The 22,097-nt window shown below is 35.8% G+C and overlaps 1 protein-coding gene across 2 annotated transcripts in view; it reads right to left on the bottom strand.

Annotated features, from left to right (window-relative positions):
* LOC115417968 (leucine-rich repeat-containing protein 24-like) overlaps positions 1–18,630 on the bottom strand; it is a 42,170-nt gene extending 23,540 nt beyond the window's left edge. For both annotated transcript variants that reach the window (XR_003935227.1, XM_030132216.1), the window contains exons 1-2: positions 18,250–18,630; positions 9,011–9,192 (exon numbers count right to left, since the gene is read on the bottom strand). Coding sequence is in view for 1 of the 2 variants with exons in the window: in XM_030132216.1 (XP_029988076.1) it covers positions 9,011–9,175 (165 nt within the window). In the remaining variant the exon portion in view is untranslated. The remainder of the gene's footprint in view (positions 1–9,010; positions 9,193–18,249) is intronic.
* Between the last annotated feature and the right edge of the window lie 3,467 nt (positions 18,631–22,097).

The raw sequence follows: 22,097 nt of genomic DNA, 5'->3' as shown, positions 1-22,097 counted from the left end.
CATGTTGCAACAGAACTGAAATCCTGTAAATTTGCATAACTTGCACTTACCAACACAAAGTTCCTTTGGGGATTCATTTATATTGATTTCTTATGCACAAAGACATAAATAAGACCTCTACGCAAATTTCTGCCGATATCCAAACCAGAGAATACTAAACGAAAATATTATTTTTTCTGCAAAACATATTGTTAACTGAATGTAAAACAAGCATCTCCATCCACTGTCATTTATCAGACTCCATGGGTTTTACTGTTGAATCAGTGTTGGAGGAGATGAAAGTGGTTTTACATTCACTACAGAGTCTCTGAATGTCCAAATGGCTCATATGTGATGACCATGAAAAGATGACAAACTGCATTTTATACCTATTATTTACATGTATTGATAGGATTAGTGGATCAACAGTTATTAAACATTTGATATCAGTGAGTGATTTTGGTTGCCAGCGGATGTTTGGGTCTTTATGGATTAAAACTACTTCCAGTGACCAAACAATGGTAGTATTTTGTAAAAATTACTACTTACAGTCACCAGTAATGAATGAATGTAGTAATTTATGCAGAAGGGATTTTTTTTGTAACCATAGCAACTATATGCACTGGACAAAAGTGCACTGAAAGTCAGGTTGTGGGCGCAAAAAACACTGCCTGTGGAAAAAAGTCCTTATCCACTCCCCTGGGATATCAAGTAAAAGGCAGTGAGTGGCCTGTTACTTAGATGAAGTCTATGCTCTTCTGGGAGATGTGTGTTAACATTAACAGACTCCATCTCAAAGGTAATGATATACAAGCTTCCAGGCAAGCACAACAGAGACATATGGAGTCAAAGGATTTTTGTTTTAAGTCCAACCTGAGTTCTCTACACACAACAGCGAACTACAGGCTGTTGTAGTAAACCTAGACAGTCAGGCAAAGTCCAATTATCCACCATATGTTTGCGTCTTTTCACACCTCATAAAAAAAGGAATTCATTTCTTACCGTTTCATCCTTACTGTCTCAGTGTGCAACATTTCTCACTTGTTTTGGTAAAAAGAGCTAAATTTTCTGACCTCCTTTCCACTCAGCAAATGACAGGGCAATATATGATAAGTAAGAAAAAAAGTAGAAAAATACAACATTACATTCCCACATATGGTACAAATGATAATCTGGAGTTGGTCCCTGAGGATGGAGCCAAAATGAGGACTTTAATGTTTGATATTGAAAATGAAATTTCACATTGCTAACACACCCTGAAACTGTAAAAAGAAACACTAGCATTAAAAAATGTGTATTGTCAAAAAGGAAACCAGTTTTTCACAGTGATGATTGGAGGTTAGGATTGAATGTCTCATACCTGCTGAGACAAAAATTAAAATTTTCTTTTCAGTACCAAACATTAAAGTCCTTGTTTTGGCTCCATACCTGAGCACCTTCAATAGCAGCCCTCTGCTCCTGGTGTGCGCTATGTGCTAATGCTAACTAACATTAATGATAATGCTAATTACTATATGTACTATTAGGCAGGTTTATTTGTAGAGCACATTTCATATACAAAACAATTCAAAATGCTTTACATAAAACATTAAAACATTTCAGCAAAGTGTGAAAGAAAAGGTTATTTTAAACTAAAAGAAGAAAAAAAGGAAAAAAAAAATAGAATAGAACATAAAAATAAGAGCAGGTAAAATGCTAAGAAATTAACCCTTTCATGCATAGTGGTCACTACAGTGGACAGTTATTCAAAGTTGTTCTCTTGTATATTCATGGATTTGATTGTTTTACTTGCATATCAGCCAACACAGTGCATCATATGCATCATCCCATACAATGCAATTCATACCATTACTGTTCTTGATCAACCTGAGCTGCAGTAACATATTTGAGTGTAAATCAATTGCTAATGGTTATTAGACTGTAATTAACAGGGGTTTTTTTAAACAATTTTTTTTTGCATATCTGAGTAATAACTAGAGACCCAGGAAAGGAAAAGTTTTGGCTTTTTTACATTTAATAATTGTCTTGATTGGAAACAGCATGAAACAACAGCTTTTTCAGATATATTTTTTTTAAATTACGGAATGTCCTTTGCAGTGGACAGCATTTTTTTTTTTTTTTTTATAAAGCTGTAAAACTCTTGTCCCCTACAGAGGACAAAAAATGCATTGCTGGGTCTCAGGAGGTCATAGAATGTTAAAATGTGAGAACAGATTAACAGCATTAAAAAAAAATGTATTTCATAGTTTTCACACAGTATGTCAGTAAATGCATGGTGTCCAGCTGACTGGACATTTTTGTAACCCCATGAAAAATAGGTTCATAACAAGAAAAAATTCAATCATATTGTTTTTTTCATGCCTAAAGAGGAATAAAAACACTCAGGAAAAAAATCTTGATGAAGGTTCTTATAATTCATGCATGAAAGGGTTAAAGTTGCAATTGTTTATTTTTAATGAAAGGAAGCATATAAATGTCATCAACCTTAAGTTTGAGATAGATAAAATGCACATACCAAATTTCCCTACAGGGATAATAAAGTGAGTTAACCTTTAACATTATCTCCTGAGTTTGTCCAACAGCAATATTCTAAAAAGTAAAATAAACACACAAATGTTCTACTGTTAACACACAACCGCAGCATACGCCACCTCATTTCTGCACAGGTCTGTCAGAGGCAATAGGCTAAAAGGTCTGTGTGTATGTGCGTATGCTGTGCCCAGAGTTGTGTCGGTGAGACTGTACAGTAAATCAGAAGAGTAGAAAGAAGAGCCAGAGTCACTTCATTTTTATATTGTTCCGCCTATGTGCACTGGCAATGCTATTATCAGCTGGAGGTACAAACACACTGCCTGAAGGTGATAGCTAGAAACATCCCTAACACAGCAAAACAGGAGCAAAAGAGAAAATACAGACAGAGGACAGGGTCTGTTCAAGTAAATACACCACAATACACTAACTCCGAAGTAGTGATTTAGAAGGATTATTATTCCAGCGTTTTTAAAGTGTATATGTACTGGTCATTACAACATTAATAGTGTTGTGTGTTTTACTTATAAGCAAGAGACGTGCAAATTTAGTAAAAAATCACCATAAATGCACCACACTGGACTTTTTTTTATTACGTAAATTATGGACTGGGGCAGAACCTATGGGGAGCAGCCATTGGAGCATACCAGGTGATTGAGTGCAGTAAACAAGCAGCAGTCAGTGAGCAAGATTGAGAGGAGAGCACGAGTTTGCACTTGTTGTTTGTGCAGTCATAAGCTTTGCACTCCACCATTGTCCTAGAGACGTGACCCAGCACTGGCCGATAATGTGTTATCTTAGACTGGTGTAGACTGGTGATGTACAAATACTTTGTTACCTTACTTAAGTAGAAATTTCATTTATATATACTTTACTGGGGTAATTCTTTTTCAGCCGACTTTTTACTTCTACTCCTTACATTTTCACGCAATTATCTGTACTTTCTACTACTTATATTTTTTTCTTAAATAGCCTCATTACTCCTATTTCATTTCGGCTTGTTTTCATTCCAGCTTGTCGTCATTCAAATTTGAAAAAATAACTATCCAGATACAGTGAATCGCACCATCTGGATAAAGTGAATTTGATTGTAGTTGGATGAGAAGTATAAACATATACCATTCCTACACCCTATTGGTTTATACACAATCCATCGCACCTGACTTTTTCCCCATTACAATACTTATATTCAACTAGTCATTATACCTTCTGCTCCATGAAACACATGTTAGTACTCAGTAGGACACATATATGGTTCTTTAATACATTTGCATTCGACTACAATGTATTCATTTTCAATGGGCATATATGCAGCTGAAACAGGTAGACTAGTGCAGCCCACATGTTTCAACATTAACATGTTAATCTAAATTATAGTCATTATGGCCTTTAGAAAAATGTTTTTGGGGAGGTGGGAAGCGCACTACAGGCCCCTGTGGCACAGCCTAAGCTTTTGTCCTAATGGCATTTTTTTCCCCTTACATTTACTTTTATAGTTATAGTTTTGAAACCAGTACTTTTACACTTTTACTAGAGTAAAAAGCTTGAGTTGATACTTCAACTTCTACATAAGTCTGTTTAAACCCTAGTATCTATACTTCTACCTGAAGAATGAATGGGAATACTTTTGACACTTCTACTGGTGTCTGCTGCATGGGGTCAGTGACCAGTCCATCGCAGCCCAGGTAATCGAACAATGCACCGTCTCTGCATCACTACCGGTGCTGGAACAGCCCATCAAGGAGGTGACATGTCACGTCTGACTGACGGAGCAGTGACTTAGTACTTGTGCTTACATGACAACAGGCTGTAATGTTACCCAATGGAACCGCTAGTACTATACATGATCTTCTGAAATAGAAAGCTATTAAAATTCACTACAGGTACCCTTTAAGGAAAATATTAAATACTTTGACTTTAATCAGATTAAAGGTTGAATACCTGTTTCCTACTGCTGCATAGTCTTCGTCTTGTAGGTTTGTAATTTGTCAACTTGACATTCATAAAAGAGCTGAGTGGAAATCTATGTGTGCACATTCTACCATGATGCACTGAGTCCTGGATTTGTTTCCTTAGGTCTAGTCCTGGATGTCATGGATGCATATCATCCCCCTACTCTCGGTCCACACGTTTCCTGTCTCTTCACTGTCAAACAAAGAATGATGAGCTACTGACGCATGCTCTTTGTTTTCATTAAGTGGATGTTCAGCTATTCCATAGCGTCCTTGTTTTAGAAACAGCCTGTACATTCAGCCAAGCAAGAACACAAAGCATTTCTCTTAACAGAGAGAAAAATGTCAAGGTTTGTCACCATTCAGAAATATGTGCACTACTGAGAAGAACAACAATGATACTGTGGCATTTAAAGCTTCAGCTCAAGGTTCATACCAGCAAGGCAGCATTAACAAACCCCACAAAGTCCCTCAGAATTTAGCTGTGGATGATGATGTGACTCAGCAGGCATGAGACATTCAATCCTAACCTCCAATCATCACTGTGAATTTGAGGGTTTTATTTTGGCTCAATGGGCTTTTAAGGCCATTTTAGGTTATTGTGGCCCAGCGGTATCATGGTACTAAATGACTCAGAGCACTAGTGAATATGGTCCATGAGTTAAATATTTGACTACATTTCATGGCAGAAATACTGTACAGAATACCACCTTTGGGCAAATACTGAAGCTGTAATGTGTAATAGGCCCATCTGTATGTGCTTAATGACAATTAGATAGTTTAAGGGAAAATACACAACAGGCAGAGGCCAATTAAAAGGTGGCTGAAAGGGCCTAAACCAGACGGTCACAGGGAGAGCATTGCAGGGGCTGAAAGAAAAGAGACAGGAAGAGGGTTTCCGTCCTGTCAGCACTTTTCTTTGACTGTTCTTTTGGAACAACTCATCAGAAAACAGATTACTTTTAATGGGAGAATGAAAATCTAAATGAAAGATATCAAAAGAGACAGAGCTAAGCCTCAGCTGAGTGCCATTTGAAGATTACATGCTCAGCTCTGGCTGGCTCAGACCCAACTGAACCTGCCTATAACCACAGTCTCCACACTTCAAAGACAAGGAAAAATTGTCATATACAGTACTGTGAAAAAGTTCTAGGCCAACATTAGGTTTGTTGGTTTAGTTAAGTTCTAATGACCACACATGCATTTCTCAGTCTCTGTATTAAGATCCAATCTGGATATATGTGAAGTTCGTACAGCAGCAAAAACAAAAGTTTCAGCAGCTTCTATAAACCAAAGTGGTTCTATTTAGCGTGACCTCCTTTAGCACTTAACATTTTTTTAACCCTTTGGTTCAGACAATATGAGATTTATTGCATTAATTTTCGGATGTTTTATACCAGGTTTCATTCAACACATGACAGATGTTTCTGTTTGTCATGACTTTGATACTGACTTTAACCTTTAGAACCATTTTGAGCGTGTGTGACAGACTGCAGTGGGACGAATAAGAGTGAATGGTTGGATTGAGAATGAATTTTTTTTTATATAGATGGAGCTAAAGAAATGCATTTTATACTGTTTTTTGTATGCTTTAGTTTTTATTACTGTCTGTTTTTTTAATGATATGCCTGCCCAGGGACTACAGGTGGAAATTAGCACTAGTGCTCCAACCTGGCACACTACATCGCTCCTGTTTAAGGTTAATGTAGATTGTGCATTGTCCCTGTCTAAATAAATAAATAAATAGTTCAGTTTGGTATGTGTTTTTTAAGGCTGTGTACATATTTCCTGTATTTTCTTGTTGTATCTGAAGAAAAGAGAATGAGAAATAAATATATGCTCATTTCAACCCTGCAAAAACAACAAAGCTAAAGGTGACCTAGAACTGTGCAGTATCATATCTATAGGAGCTGTATGAATGCACAACTTTGTACAAATGCATTAAAACACTTGGAAAACAATTTAAACTGGTTTCTCTGCAACAGTTTGCTCTGCATGACAACACAATGCTATCTTTTATTTTCTCTTTTGTGATGCAAAACAGTGTCTGATTGTCTGCAAACTTTGTGTGAGAAAGTCATTAAATTGGATGAATCTATATAAGACACCCAGAAAGAATAGAATATACATGTCTCCCAGTAACATAGCCATCACGCCTGCATTCTGTTGAATTTTTATGCACCCCTTGATGTCTTTTTAACATCCATTTAGGATGTAAGTGTTACTTTTATGTAAAAAAAAAAAGAACAACACATAATTCATGCACCAGTGGATGATTAAAAATAAAACAGAAGCAATGCTCTGCATTATTCTGCATTGCATCTAATAATTTTTCTTCTGTGGATCAACTTTTGTCATTTAATTGGATCCCTGTCGAGTCCACACACATATAGACAGGATTTACTCTTCTGTTCTCTTTTATGTCTTTTGTTCAGAGATGTAACTTCTTTAAATGTGCATGTGGCATCTATTCCTGTCAATGATACATGAGTTAATTTAATTTATTCATAAACTCCTGGACTTTGGGAGCTCGTATGTGCAGTTCAAAGTGCATGTTCAAAACTCCATGACCATTCAAAACCTATGATGTGGGATTTTAGCAATAATATACATGACTGAATACAAGAATACAACTCATTTTGGTCATAACTGATCAGCTGTGGTCACATCACTGCTTGTGGTGAATTGCTTTGGACAGGAGCTTTGTAACATCCCTCTTTAGATTGTAGTTGTGGTTTTGGGCAGAACGGAGCAGCCTTTTTCCAGGAAGTGGTGGTGTGTGGTGTTGACTGTCAAAATGATGAACCCAGTCAATATGAAGGCAACACTATGTTTTTTCTGATAGGAGAAACAGCCTCAGTACCATCATTAACAGCTGCAGCAGTGGCAGAATTTATTCAGGATTTAAAGCCCTCTCATCCACAAACTCTCTGTATTTTTGTACTCCTTCATCGTTCATATTTTAAAGCAAGATGCTAATCGCTAATCATTATTTTCAGCGGCTAATTATCTGATCACAGCAGCATAGAGCATCACTCCACCAGATCCAATCAAACATCAAAGATATATACACTATTTTTACCGGCTTAATACAGTGACGCCACATCTTTTGCCTCATGTTGGGCTGAGGCAAACTGGAGATTACAGTGAGTCACTACTGCCTTTAGTGTTTCGATCAGCCATATCATTATGACCACTGACAGGCAAAGTGGTATTCATTCTGATTATTTCATTACAATGGGATATCAGTGGGTTGGATATGTTAGGCAGAAAATGAATGTTTAGCCCATGAAGTTGATGTGTTGGAAACAGCAAAAATGTGTCAGATCATCTCCAGATCTTGTTGTTCATTCCAAGTGTAAAGTGTTTAGTACCTACATATTCCAATTGCTACCATCAGGCAGACGATACGGAACAATCAGATCACAAACAGACTCAAAAACAGTTTTTATCCAACAGTAATAACCACCCTCAATGCCATAAAAAGCAATGTTTAACACAACACATATATACAGTGATGGAGATCGTGCAATGATCGAATGAATGGCTGTGTGTTTGTTTTTATAATTATTTATTTACTATTGTGATGTTTGTGTCTGTGTTGTTCTTGTTTCTTGTTTTTATTATGCACTGACTGGTTGACACTTTTTTAATTTCGTTGTACATTTTTCATGTTACAATGACAATAAAGACTATTCTATTATTCTACCAAAAGCATCTAAAGAACAACAACCAGATCTCAACCAATCAAGCCTGGGATCATAACATTATTACCACCTATCTAATATTGTATAGGTTCCCCTTTTTCCACAAAACCAGCTCTGACCTGAGGCCTGGACTCCATCAGACCTCTGAAGGTGCGCTGTGGTATCTGGACCAAGACATTACAGCAGATCCCTGAAGTCCTGGAAGTAGAGGTGGACCTCCATGGATTGGATTTGTGTCCAACACCTCCCACTGATGACCAACTGACCTGAGATTGGGCTGTCCTTCCTCATTCCATTTATGGTCAGTACTAACCACTGCAGACCAGGAACAAACAACAAGACCTGCAGTTGTGGAGATGCTCTGATCCACTCATCACCGTTATAATACGGACCTGGTCACAGTCACTCAGTTCCATACGTTACTCATTTTGCTGCTTCCAACACATCAGCTTCAAAGACTAAATGGTCACTGGCTGCCTCATAATACTAATAATACTAATAATACCAATACTAATAATAATGATAATAATGGATTAGATTTCTATAGCGCTTTTCAAGGTACCCAAAGTGCTTTACATTACTGATCCGTTATTCATTCCCTCTCACATCCACACTACCACATTCACACTCCAATAAATCCAACCCAGCAAAAGGTCCCATCATTATGAACTAATCAATATTCTGACCACCTCTCCAGTCAGCGGTCAGAATGTTAAGAATGACTGATGTCTAAATATCTTATTGTACCTCCTCCCCATTTCTTAGGGCTGTAAATATTGCTATGTCTACTGTGCCCAACCCAAACCTACACCTGAATGTGTTCTTTAAGTGTTGTGAACCCACCTGGGTGGATGGAGGGATGTGTTTTGGGATGTCTCTCAGGCCAGTGGATCCACACTCTACAGTGAGGCTGTAGCAGCGACAGCTCACAGGACAGGATGGTGATCCTCGACCCAGAGTGTGGAAGGACAGGAGGAGCATGGAGAGGAAAACTGACAACACAGCCATTGCACCAGCAGAGACGACTAGAAGAGAGAAAACACAGAAAACACGAAGGTCAAACGTCATCCAATCTCTGTATTCACACTTGACTTCAGTTTGGAACTAAAAAGCAAGTGTTTCCTGCAGGTCACACCAAAGTACAGGCTATGACAAGAAACATTTTGAGCAACAAATATAAGACAAATGCTCCTTTGTACACATGGACAAGAGGACAGAACACTAGACACTGGTGAGTTTACTTGCACTTGAGTACATCACAAACAATGGAAGCAATGAAAGCATTTCACATCAGGAACAGTTATGCCTCCTTTCATGGGAATGAAAGAGTAAAGTATATTTCAAAGCATAGATGGGAAAAAAGCATTAAAATGCAGATTGAAGTTGTAGTAAAAAGGATATAGGACACCACCTTCCCAACATGTGAAATGACAGGACTGTTTGATTAAATTGCTGGATTGTGCAATAACATCACAGGTGCCAGCACAAACAGCACACAGCTCAAGTGTACAATTTGCATATTTATGCTTAAGGCTCTAAAGACAAGTAATTCACAGTTGTATTGAGATTAAAACAAAGAGCACACAAATGGAAAACAGCAATTTCCAACATTTTACCTCCTGACCTCCTGAACAACTACATCTTACTGCAAAATATGTATTACAACAGAGACCGTGACGGCGTGATCTCCCTTTGAGATTAATTATATTGTAAGAGTGTTGTGTGCACCACTACAAAACCTCAGAGGGACAGGATTTGGAAACCAAAAACAGAGCTGCAATTCTTTTGTGTTGCAGTTTTACTGGAGTGAATCACCAACAATATACCAAGACAGAAAATGGACCAGGCACTTTTCAGGTAAACATAGAAAACCCAAAGTGTCAGAGCTCCAGCTTAAACCACAGAACATATATAGTTATGATTAAATTCACTGAATAGATCTGCTGTTTATTTGGCTGTTTGACACATCACTGATGCATGATGTTGTTTGCTTGCGTTGAGTGGGCGTTCAGATTTTCTGCACTGTTCCCTTTTCAGAAACAGTCCATACATTAAGCTAAGCAAGAACATGTGAAAGGTAGCCTTTGTCTTTACAAGAATAAACACAGAATGTCAAGGTTTATAACCATTCAGAAGTCCAAGGAAGAGAAAATGTTAAATGGAACATGTAAAGAGTAAAGTGTCAGCTCAAGGGTCACACGAACAAGCCTGGAATGATGAGTTAAAGGAGACTAAAGTTCAACAAATCAATTAAACTACTGAGGTGGAGTTCAAACAGTAGGCCTAAGGTGAATATAAAATCAATGAGTAGACTTCAACATCACTTTTTTTGAACATGTTAATACAGTTGCAAATTGATTTCCAAATTCATACCCCTGAGCTGTTAAATCTGTCTGCCTTAATGACACAGGACAATCGACTAAACAGTACAGTATGACAGGAAATATTAAATATCAACAATTAACACAATAAACTTGAGCTTGGAGAATTTATTTGCTTTTAATGACTGTTTAAAGTTGTATTATTTTAGGTTATTGTGATTCAAATGGGGCCATGGACTTATTAGACTGAGGCAAGAAAAACAAAACAAAAAAACCTCCAATGGAACAGTCAGTTCTGCAGCTGGACATGCATTGATGAATTGTTTGGTCTTTAATAACTATTTATTTATTCATTTACTTACTTATTTATTTTTTTGGGGTCACTTTTCAGTGCCAACGTTGGGGTGGTAGGTGGGAGTGAGTGAGTGAACGAGCTGACAGTATTTGTGTAGTTGCTATTTTGTCTGTATGTGTTTTTTTATGTTTTCTTTCACTGTGTGTGCTTTAAAAATAAGATGCTACATCTTAAGTACCAGTCTTCTCACTAAATCCAAGCCCTATTGAGGGGTTTGATTGAATATGATTTCACTCACTAAAGATCCAAGGAAATTGATTTTTCATACAGCCTTATCCTGATAGGAAGCTAACTGATAGACTGTTGTGTGGCAAAGGCGTGGAATGAAATAAGTTCACACTTCCTCTCCTTTTTGAATATGTGAATGAGGTCATTACGTGTTGTTTTCGTGTATATGTATAACTTTCATGTTTTCTGGAAATCAGTTTTATTTCAAGGCACAAAGGCAGGATTGTTTTGTTTGTTTTGTTGCATATTTGAAATAAACTGAACTGATCTGTACACAGATGACACTAGTTTCTTACATCCAAACTCTTCTTCAACTTTTTTTCCCACAGTATTTCAGTTTGAAACTAAATCATGACATGTGTAAAATTCTTAAGACTAAACTACCGGAAGGTAAAACTTTGATATTTTGATTCCAGAGAATTATGAAGATTATTGTACAATGAGTTAAACATAACTTACGAGAAATCAGATTTGATAACCATCAAAGGAGAGAACATGACCATTAGTTAATTCTAATTTCTACCCCAGGTTATTTATTTATTTATTTATTTATTTATTTATTTACAGTGGTGGCCAAAATTATGAGAACACTTAGCATATCTAATAGGGTTCATATGTTTGTTTTTTATTGGCCATTAAAATACCCATAAAATTAATGAAATATCAACAAAGTCCTCATTATGTTCTATTAACCATAGAACAGAGCCATCATAAGGTGGTTTACTGTAGGTCATTTTCCTTACAAAGAAACAAGTTAGGCCTATATTTCACTGTTGTCAGGTGTGATCATGGTTAAATTGATGTTAATGGTGAGTCTCAGGACACACTGTGAGATTCTGTTGAATTTACAAGGCCTATCCTCTTCATTGAGTAAATATTTAAGTTAAAAGTGGATAAAAACAGTAGGAATCACTCCATCTTATATTTATTGTGCTCATAGTAACCATCGGCATCTTTTATGAGCCTTTTAAAATGAAATGGTGTTTTGAAGGCAAAAAAGTCAATATTTTCAGTTCTGTCAGGAGTTCAAATAATTTTTGCCACAGCTGACTTTGGAAATATACTGGGAAGTAAAAAAAAAAAAAAAAAAATTAAAAAAAACAAAGAGCAAAAGAGGATGTACTATCATATTTATGAATTATCATGTATCAAAACTATTAAATCCCAAAAACCCTGTGAATTTTGCCAAAACTTAATTTGTTTTTAAAAAACGATATGGTTGAATAAAAATTTGTGTCAGTTATTGGACAACTCCCACTAATCACTTACAAAATGATTATATCCTTTACCACTGATTTAATGCCATACACATGTAAATAAATTATGATTGTTTTTTTAAATTAAGTTTTTCAGATTCAGTTACAACAAAAATTAAATCTAACCAACATTTTTGACAAATTAACATGTATTTTATTTATATTATATTTGAATTTAGATGGTGTTAAGTTTTAATAAAGTTTTTGAAATATATTTCTAGTAATAATTTAAAACTTTAATCTACTTAACACTATTACATGTCACTTATTTTTAATAATTTTAACAAGTCGCTATACGTAACCAACAACCAACATTATTTACTTTGTGGAAAAACTGTATGTTTTTAATGGGAATTTGGAAGGAAAAAGAACATTCAAAGCAAATTAAAACATGGCAAATTGGAGGCAAATAGCAAATTTATCACACCTTTCAAAACTTGTGATAATTTGTATAAATACTATAACAAAAGAAAGTAATATGTTCAACCCTAAATATTAATGAGGATGAAGAAATCATCTTACATACAGAGGATTAAGTAATCATGTTGAACAATAACTCCAGCCAAATAACTGACACGGTTTATTTTTGTAACATGTCATTCAGTGAAATTTCCCAGCTCCCTAATGGGATTTCTTTTGTGTTCAAATGGATTTAGAAGGATTCGGACATTGGTTCAAAGGCCTTTCCTAATGCCTACTGACTTCACAGCCACAGAAAACATGTCCCCTCCTGAGATCACATTGTTTACTGACAGGAACTGTGTTTGTATCTGTCTGAAATAAAACCCCAAAATACACAGAACAAGGTCCAGGAAGGTGCAAGGCTGAGTTTATTATGTTTTATTTATACCCAGAAACAACTTAAAGGTCTGATGTGTGATTAAAATTCTCTGAGCATTTGGAGTGTACTGTATGGAATTTTACCAAGTAAAGGCACAAAATACCCCTGTGACTGCAGAGAATGAATTCTATCCTATTCTGACAGAGGCACCACAGGGATTATGTCTTTAGAGAGGAATACACTCCAGGCACCGATAACACCACTAACAGATTAAAGCTCTTTTGGCTATTCATCTCAGTCTGCAGCTCCACAATATGAAGCGCTGTCACCATAGGAACCAACCATGCCATGAGGTATTGACTTGCATATAAGGATCCTTCATCATGGACCTTCTTTTGATTGTTTGTGTTCACGCTGGTTCCCTGTGCAGTGTCATCCACTGTCCTTTTCACTAAAAGATAACGATCGGCGGATGCTTTTATTTCATTTCCTATATTAATGCGAGTGCTGAGGCTGACTGCATTATTGTTGTAACTATCAGTATCTCAACAGACCAGGATTATATATTAAAACTGTTTCTATCAGTACAGCAGATGTTTCCAACATGCAAACGTGATAAAATGACATCTTCATATAAATGCAATATACAGGCCTATAGAGCTACCCAAAAAGTCAGAAGCAAAACATATTGAAATGAAGGCATGAGTATGTATAACAGCGGCAGTAAAATACATGAAAATATCTATTATGTACAAGATTACTTTGGATTTTTTATTAGAAAATTTGTAGATTATTGTCTCTGTTTTTAAAATACAAATAATATGCTTTATGGCTTTTGTTACTGATATTCAATATTTACATATGGGGACCTTATTTCAGCAGTTTAAAATGAACATGTATGGATCATTCTTAAATAGTAACATTATCAACATATATAGTAATAATACAATATATCTCATGTTTGCTTCTTTAATGGAACGTTGTTGCTTATGTTACAACATCAAAATGTTACTTTGTTAACTCCAGATGATCTGTAGTTAATAATATTCCAAACTTTCTTCAGAAGAAGAGGGAGAGGGAGAAGTCCTGTACCAGAACACCCTCATGACTCCCAAAACCACCAACAAATCAACACGATGCATCCACACACTGTATCACTCACTGAATAAAGTATAAAATTCATTTTTTACATGTATCTGTGTGATACTACAATCAAGTTTTCCTCTTCAAACAAAAACTCAAAGGTTATTTTGACAGTCGGTCAAAATAACACTTGGTCTATAATCTTCACATGCTGCATCAGCTGATAGTTTACATTATCGCTCTGTTAGCTTAGCTCTGGCTTTAGACAGAAAACAGCCACAGTAAAACCACAAATCACCTCTGTTTTCTGTACGGGTTATGTTGTCAACAGCTGAACTAAAGATCTGTTTGAAAACATCCAAACAAGGTCAGAACTGTCAAAGTTTAGTCTGAAACGTGGATCAACAAACAGCAACCTAGAAAAGATAATAATAGGATTCTGTTGGGTTTCTGTAAATTGGCTTAGAGTCTGGTTTTGACCAACTCTATATATAAAGTGTCATGAGATAACTTTTTTGTTGTGATCTGGTGCTATATAAATAAAATTTGATTGATTGAGTGATATGATTGGTTTTCCCCTGTAAGTCCCTTTGGAAAAAAGCATCTGCCAAATGCAAGAGAAAGAGAGAGAAAGAAAGAAAGAAAGAAAGAAAGAAAGAAAGAAAGAAAGAAAGAAAGAAAGAAAGAAAGAAAGAAAGAAAGAAAGAAAGAAAGAAAGAAAAAGGATAATATCATATAATGACCTTCATAAGCCTCATAAACAAAGTCACCCATATAGATGAAAACAACAACAGTGCTTCTAGCTTTTACCAGTTTGTCGCTTTCTAGTCTCCAAAAGTTTCTTAGCAGTTCTTAACATTAGTTTTTTTCCCCATGAGAGGCCAGCAAAGTGACTCTATACTCCCCCTAGTGGTCACATAAATACACAGGAGCATCGGCGTAAGTAAATTCAGTTCATATCTCTACAACCTAATACATTGACATATTTGACATTACTTTAGAGCTCTTTATTTTAAACACTCTCATGATAATTTTAGATTTCTTTTTAGAATTTAAGAATAAAAATAGTACATATGGGCCCTTAAATCATCAGAGCTGATTTCCTTGCTTAAAATGAACCTATACATATATTAGTATCAGTGTTCCATACATGAGTTCAAATACTGGTAATATGAAAACTTTTACACACTGTATAACATAGAAGAACATGCTCATTTCTGGGCTTGTCAAACAGAAAAAAGAACAGAAAACACCCATATGTCATTGAACATCTTTTGTCCACAGTAGCTGAATAAACATGATGGAGGCACAAAACATCAGTTGCAGTGACTGGAAATGTTCCAAGTAAAACACCCAGATGGAACTGTTAACAGGAGCAGCATTCTGTGCAATATTAGCTGATAAGGAATTTTTGAGCCTGAAATATCACTCTGCACTTGGCAGTGAAATTCAGAGGTCAGACCTGTTCAGCACCTGATGATGTTATGATACTGAGGAACTGGCTTCATAGAGACTCACTTTTTCAACCGTTCAGACACGAAGTGAGGAAGTCTACATGAAACAGATCAACTCGGACTCTAAAACAAACTGCACACTTGAAAATACTGTCATGACAAATATTGGTGTTTGTGATTTAGATTAATTGGAGGTATAATGAGCAAATCTTTGTAAATAAAGAGTTTGAAATTTAGATAGATAGATAGATAGATAGATAGATAGATAGATAGATAGATAGATAGATAGATAGATAGATAGATAGATAGATAGATAGATAGATAGATAGATAGATAGATAGATAGATAGATAGTAGGGATGTAACGATATGAAAATTTCATATCACGGTTATTGTGACCAAAATTATCACAGTTATCATTATTATCACGGTATTGTTGAAATTGTGCTCAAAATGTTCAAAAAGTACTTGTACACACACTGAAATAATTTAATCAAGTTGTATTAAAAAAAAAAAACAACAACTAATAAAATAATTGGCACAATGTACCTTCTGTTGCAGAAACATTCAAATCTTTAACCCTTAGTGGTCTGAGCCTATTTTGTCCATTTTTCAGTACTTTTGATTTTGCCTTTATATACTATATAAACAAATGTTTACTATACCCATGTTTGGTATCTGTTTTCCTATCTCATCTGCCTATTATTTTTCACTTTAACCTACTACATCAACACAAGAGGACAAAAAACACACAAAATATATAAAATCCGATTTGAAAAATGTATATAATTTATTGCATAAATAACACATGGATGCTTAACGAACCTTTTCAAAGACTTTCAAAGTGAATATTGGTTCCAAATATTAGGTATATAAAATCAAAATTGTAATAAATTAAAACTATATTCAGATATTTGGCATAAAAGCAGATCTTTACATTTGCGTTTTCTCCCCTAAAAGTGCGATAATCAAACACGGTTATCATGGTAATTAGAATTTAAATGGTAATACTAACCGTCTGCAATTTTATCGTGGTTTATTGTTATACCGGTAATCGTTACATCCCTAATAGATAGATAGATAGATGTACTTTATTTTTTTTTTTATTTTTGACTTGTCTTTATTTTTGATTTTGCACTTCTTTTGCTCTTGTGTGCTTTTGTACTGCTGGAATTTCCCCTTGTGGGACTAATAAAGACATATCTTATCTTATCTTATCTTATTTATCCCAAACTGTGAAATTACATTGCCTGTCACTGAATGAACGAAAACGGAAAGCAACGGTGTCTGAGTGAGCTAGAGAATGAATGAAGAGAGGGACCAGCAAGAACACAGAAATTAAAATGAATTAAATGTTACGTCCTGATTGCTATTGTTATATTTTAAGGAACAAATGGACCTATCCACACCTTCACAAAACTCTGACCCTGCATTCTGGGAGAACACAGCCAAAGCACACGATTCCTCCTGTGGCCGAGACATTTCACAGATATTGTCTCACAGATACGTCTCAACAAACGGAGAGTAGCGCGGAAAGATGAGGCAGGTAACCAGAGTCCTGCCCTTACAGCCTGTGTGGTGCTGCTACTGGTGTGAGATATAAACACACAGCCCACAGGTCCACACCCAGACACATCCTGAACACAGCAAAACAAGAGAAAAATAAGAAAATAGAGGCAGAGCAGAGCCTTTACAGGTATATACACCACCTCTCACTTATAGTCGGCTGCAAGTTCTATTTTTTTCTTTTTTTTTTTTTTTTTTGCACAAAAATCTTAATTATTTTAATTGTTTTGTACAATGTAGCCCTATTACAGCTCTGTTCAACTGCACATATAACAACTGAAAGGGTTCCATCTGCCCTCTTCTCTTTTACTTTGTTTTAATTGATTATTATTTATGTTTCATTGATTATGTTTTAATTGTAATTGTGTGTTTTAAACCTGTCTCTTTTCCATTTTTGTAAAGCACTGTGAATTGCCCTGTGTATGAATTGTGCTATACAAATAAATCTGCCTTGCCTTGCCTATTATAAAACAACAAAACACACTAAAATAAACAATGATCTGATTTATTGTATGTTAACATGTGTTTATATTTAACACATAAATGACTGATGTATTAGTATCACTTTTTTTTTTTACCCCAAACTCTAAATATCCAATATCAGAACCTGCATTGGAAATAAACTTGTCACATTACCATCAATGTAACTTCACCTGTAAACTATGAACTCTAGGGACTGGGGATGACAGAGAGGTCAAATAGTGGATCCTAAAAAGTTGTCTGTGCTGCTGGCATATTAAACATATCAGCACTACTCACAGATGAGATAGAAAGATCAGCCATAGCCCTTATATCTCAGTCAGTATTGCAGATACTGTATAATCCTAAAAGCTGTGGTGGTTGAATAAGCAGTGGTGCTGCAGGCCAGCACAGCACACAACAATAACACAGTAAACAATGTACATGCTTATCAGTGCTTACATCAACATCAGATAAAAAAAAAATGTGCATCTGTTCAGAATGTGCACCACAACAGCAACCCTTCAGCTGAATAGGAGGAAAAATCCATCAGTATTGTATTGTTGGTTTCAAAGCCTACCTCGCAGATGAAGGATGGAGGAGCAGAGGGATGCCCGCTCCGTACGACGCCTTCTTATTCCTCCGAAGTGAGGGGATGCAAAATGTCTCAGATTTCAGCTAAACCTCCAGATGTGTCCACAGTGTGCACATCACCGCGGGCCCGTCGCATCCTTCGGAAACAGAAGAAAGGATGCCAGCTGGATGGATGGTGGGGGGATAAAGCGATGAGCGGCGGAACATCAGCCGGACGGAGCGTTCCCGCAGCAGCCCGGAGCCCCTGGGCCCCCGGTTCCGACCCCTGTGACTCGGGTCAGGTGTCCTCGGTCAGTCCCAGCATCCAGATGTGCACTTACTCCTGTTTACCAAACCAACCTCTTCCAATTTACGCACGCGGCTCCAAGGACCAGGGTCAAGCTGTCTGCAGTGGCACAGCAGCAGCACGACTTCCGCCTCCAAAAATAAGAGCTTCACATACCAAAATGACTGATGGGGTTTATTATGAATAGAATTAAAAAGTACTGTCCTTTTTTATTTGGTAAAACTGTTCTCATGTTTAAGGACACATAATCTAACCTCTAGAGGTAAAATCCCAGTCCATCATTCACCTGTGGTTTATCCTGGGTCTAAGTGTTCTTCCCAGACCCGCCCCCTTTAACAGGAAGAGGGAGAAAAGATGCCCAAATTTACTTTCATTTCACTCTTAATTCAGTTACATTTGCTTCTTTGAAATGACTTTGACATGATGGTTCAGTTTAAACTGTTATATAAAAAATATGGTCTGGTCCCAGGACACTCTCAAAAACAGAGGTACCAGCTTGTACTTAAAAGGGTACAAATGCTTGTCACTGGGGGTGTACTTTTTTGAGAGACATTTCTGTACCCTTTTGAAATGGTTCATTTTTGTACCTTAAGTACTTTACATAGAAAGAAAACTCTCATATAGTTTATAATGCCATGATGTTTAAAGTTTGAACCAGTGGCCTGAGGAAAACAAAACAAACAAACAAACAAACAAACAAAAACGGCATAGACAAGCTATGACATCAAGACATAAAGGTGTGAATGAAAACTTGATAAAACAGAGATTATGGCAATAATCAGAGGTTCTAATAAGCTAAATAAATTATTAGGCTATGATCATTGAGCTAATTGGGGTATTAAATTAAAACACAAATTATTATTAAATATAATATAGAATAATTACAGTATGATATATAATAAATAATGCTCTAAGCCTAATGTTTGAACTTTGTTTGAAATTAGGCCTACTGTTCAGTTCTCCTAGCCTACAGCCTATTCTCATGGTCTACACATATTTTTTAATGCTGCAGGGTATCTTATAGTACAAATTTGTACTTTACATAACTTTGGACCCTTTTTCATAGTCTAAAGGTGCAGTTCTGGCCTCCTAAAGACCAATATTGTACTTCTGAGAGAACATTCTTTAAAAATGTACTTATAGGTACATAAATGTTCTGATCTCATACCTCTATTTTTGAGAGTGTATAAAGATGGAGGGTCTTAATATTGTTACATCAATATTCTGTCTTATATGTTAATGTGTGTTTGTTCTTCCTCATGTAGTTGGTATGTGTTGTCCTTTACCATTTGGTGTTGTTCTTACCATTTATGGTATGTGCTGCCCTTTACCATTAGTGCTATTGTTGTTTTTTTTGTTTGTATTTCTGACCATTGTTGGTATGTAATTATTGCTGTTCTTTACCACTTGTGGTATTGCAGTTTTTTGTTTTTACCATTGTTGGTATGTAATTATTATCATGTAAGTTAACGGTTAACTGTTACCTGTGGTAACACCACCAGGAATGTACTTTGTTTCTTTTTCTTTTCTTTTCTTTTTTTTTTTTCTTCTTCTTTTTTGTTACACACATTTTGGTTATGCAATGTAAATGCTGTTAAATGAGTTCATTCTAATTCGGTTTAGGCCTGTTTTGTTCATTGTTCTGTCTTGAAGTCAAAGGACAGGAGTGAGTATTTAAAATGTCATTATGTTAAGTTATTTGATGATGAGAATGGGGGTGGGATTAAATAAGTTTTCAGTGAACTGATAATTATATTGGATCAGTTCATGTGAAATCCCCAGAGACCTTCTAACTGACCATCCCCAATTTGTTTCATGCTTCCAAACAAATAATCCTATTTATGCAAAATTTCAGCCTTATGTCTTCATTAGTTTTTGAGGCACTGGGCTTTGAAAATGTGGTATGATATTGGTTTAATGTAAAAACAAACAAACTAAAAACTAAACAAAGAAAAAACAAAAACAGTGGTACAGAAAATGCATTAACACATTACTTTTGTCTTACAATTTGTGGTGAATAAGTAAAAGTAAATGTAAAAGAAATAAACTTTCCTGATTTATGAAGCATAAGAAATGGGAAAAACACACTGTTTGTTTAAAATACATATTGCTCATGTATGACCAGGTATACCATAAAACAATTATATCAGTGGAAATATCATGACATCATGCCCTTTCTTCAAAGTATTTATCAATAATTACCTTCTTTTTCAAATTCTGCAATGACAGCTATTCTATTCTATTCTATTCTATTCTATTCTATTCTATTCTATTCTATTCTATTCTATGTCTGCATCAACACGTGCAAAATATGAAGCTTTTACCTTTCACCATGCTATAATCATTAGGTTATTAATTAATTGTAATCAATTCATTGCTTCCCTATTGTACTTATCCACAAGAATATTGAGATCCTCTCACACCAATTCTCTGGCAGGGTTAGGGTTATACTTTTTTACTTTCAGCATTTAAAACAGGACAGGTATGAAATTTGCATTTAGATTCTTTCCAGCATCTAGATTACAATCTTCCACTAAGTCTCAGCGCAGCTACTGTGATTTGTGTCATTTGATTTATGTTATTAAATACTAGGGCTGTGCAGTACATTAAAAATGTTCTGTCTTCCTCCTCTCCTCCTTACTTTGCTGAGATTTTCTTCCTACACCTGTCAAGAAACATAATCTTAGTACATCATTCTACAGTTCTAACAATGTGATAGTAGAAATGTAGATCAAACTTCACTCTACAAAATACAGTCTCCCACCATAAACCAGTGGATTAAATGCAGAATTAAATATGACCTGTTCTGACTCTATTTCATTGTTTTTCTTTCCCAGTGAGTTCCATCCCTAGTATAACAGCAAATGTTTATGTGCATATACATTATATATAAGTACAGGGGTTCTCAATCTTTTGTAATTGAAGGCCCACTTCTGATCGCACCATTAAAAACAAATAAAAAAAACAAAAACCGAGGACCATTTTCTCGAATAAATATAAACAAACCCAACAAATAAAAAAGGGAAATAATGATGAGATGGTGGGAGTCTGACACATAGAGTAGTATTAACAATTATCTTCAGTTTGTTTACTTTTGATTTTGAGGGTCACAAAGAACGTAAACCAGTGATAGCAGAAGGCAACAAAACATTTCCATTTCCATATAGGAGGATGCCCCAGCTGATATCCAGCTTTAGTGTATTCAGGGTCACATTTCCTCTCCACAAGGTTCAGGTCTTTGACGACTGCAGGGTGGTCTCCAACATCACTTTCACTCAAACCAGATGACTTTTGTGTCACTGCTAATGTAAAACAAATTGAGCATTAAAAAAAAAAAAAAAAAAAAAAAAAGATCTGGCAGAGGGCTGTGGATCACAGGTTCAGAAACGCTGCACAAGTATTTGGTGGAGATTATGTAAAATGCAGAGAGTGAGAACCACATATTAAATGAACATCTGAAGACAGTTCAATATTAACATTAACCTCTGCACTCTACACTTTACATACTTGCATCCTCTTTCATTCTGTGGATGCTGGTCCTCTCTTAT

The sequence above is a fragment of the Sphaeramia orbicularis genome, chromosome 4 (assembly GCF_902148855.1).
Source record: "Sphaeramia orbicularis chromosome 4, fSphaOr1.1, whole genome shotgun sequence".
Taxonomy (NCBI): Eukaryota; Metazoa; Chordata; class Actinopteri; order Kurtiformes; family Apogonidae; genus Sphaeramia; species Sphaeramia orbicularis.
The sequence above is the reverse complement of the archived record's forward strand: the minus strand, read 5'-3'. Positions and strand labels throughout refer to the sequence as shown.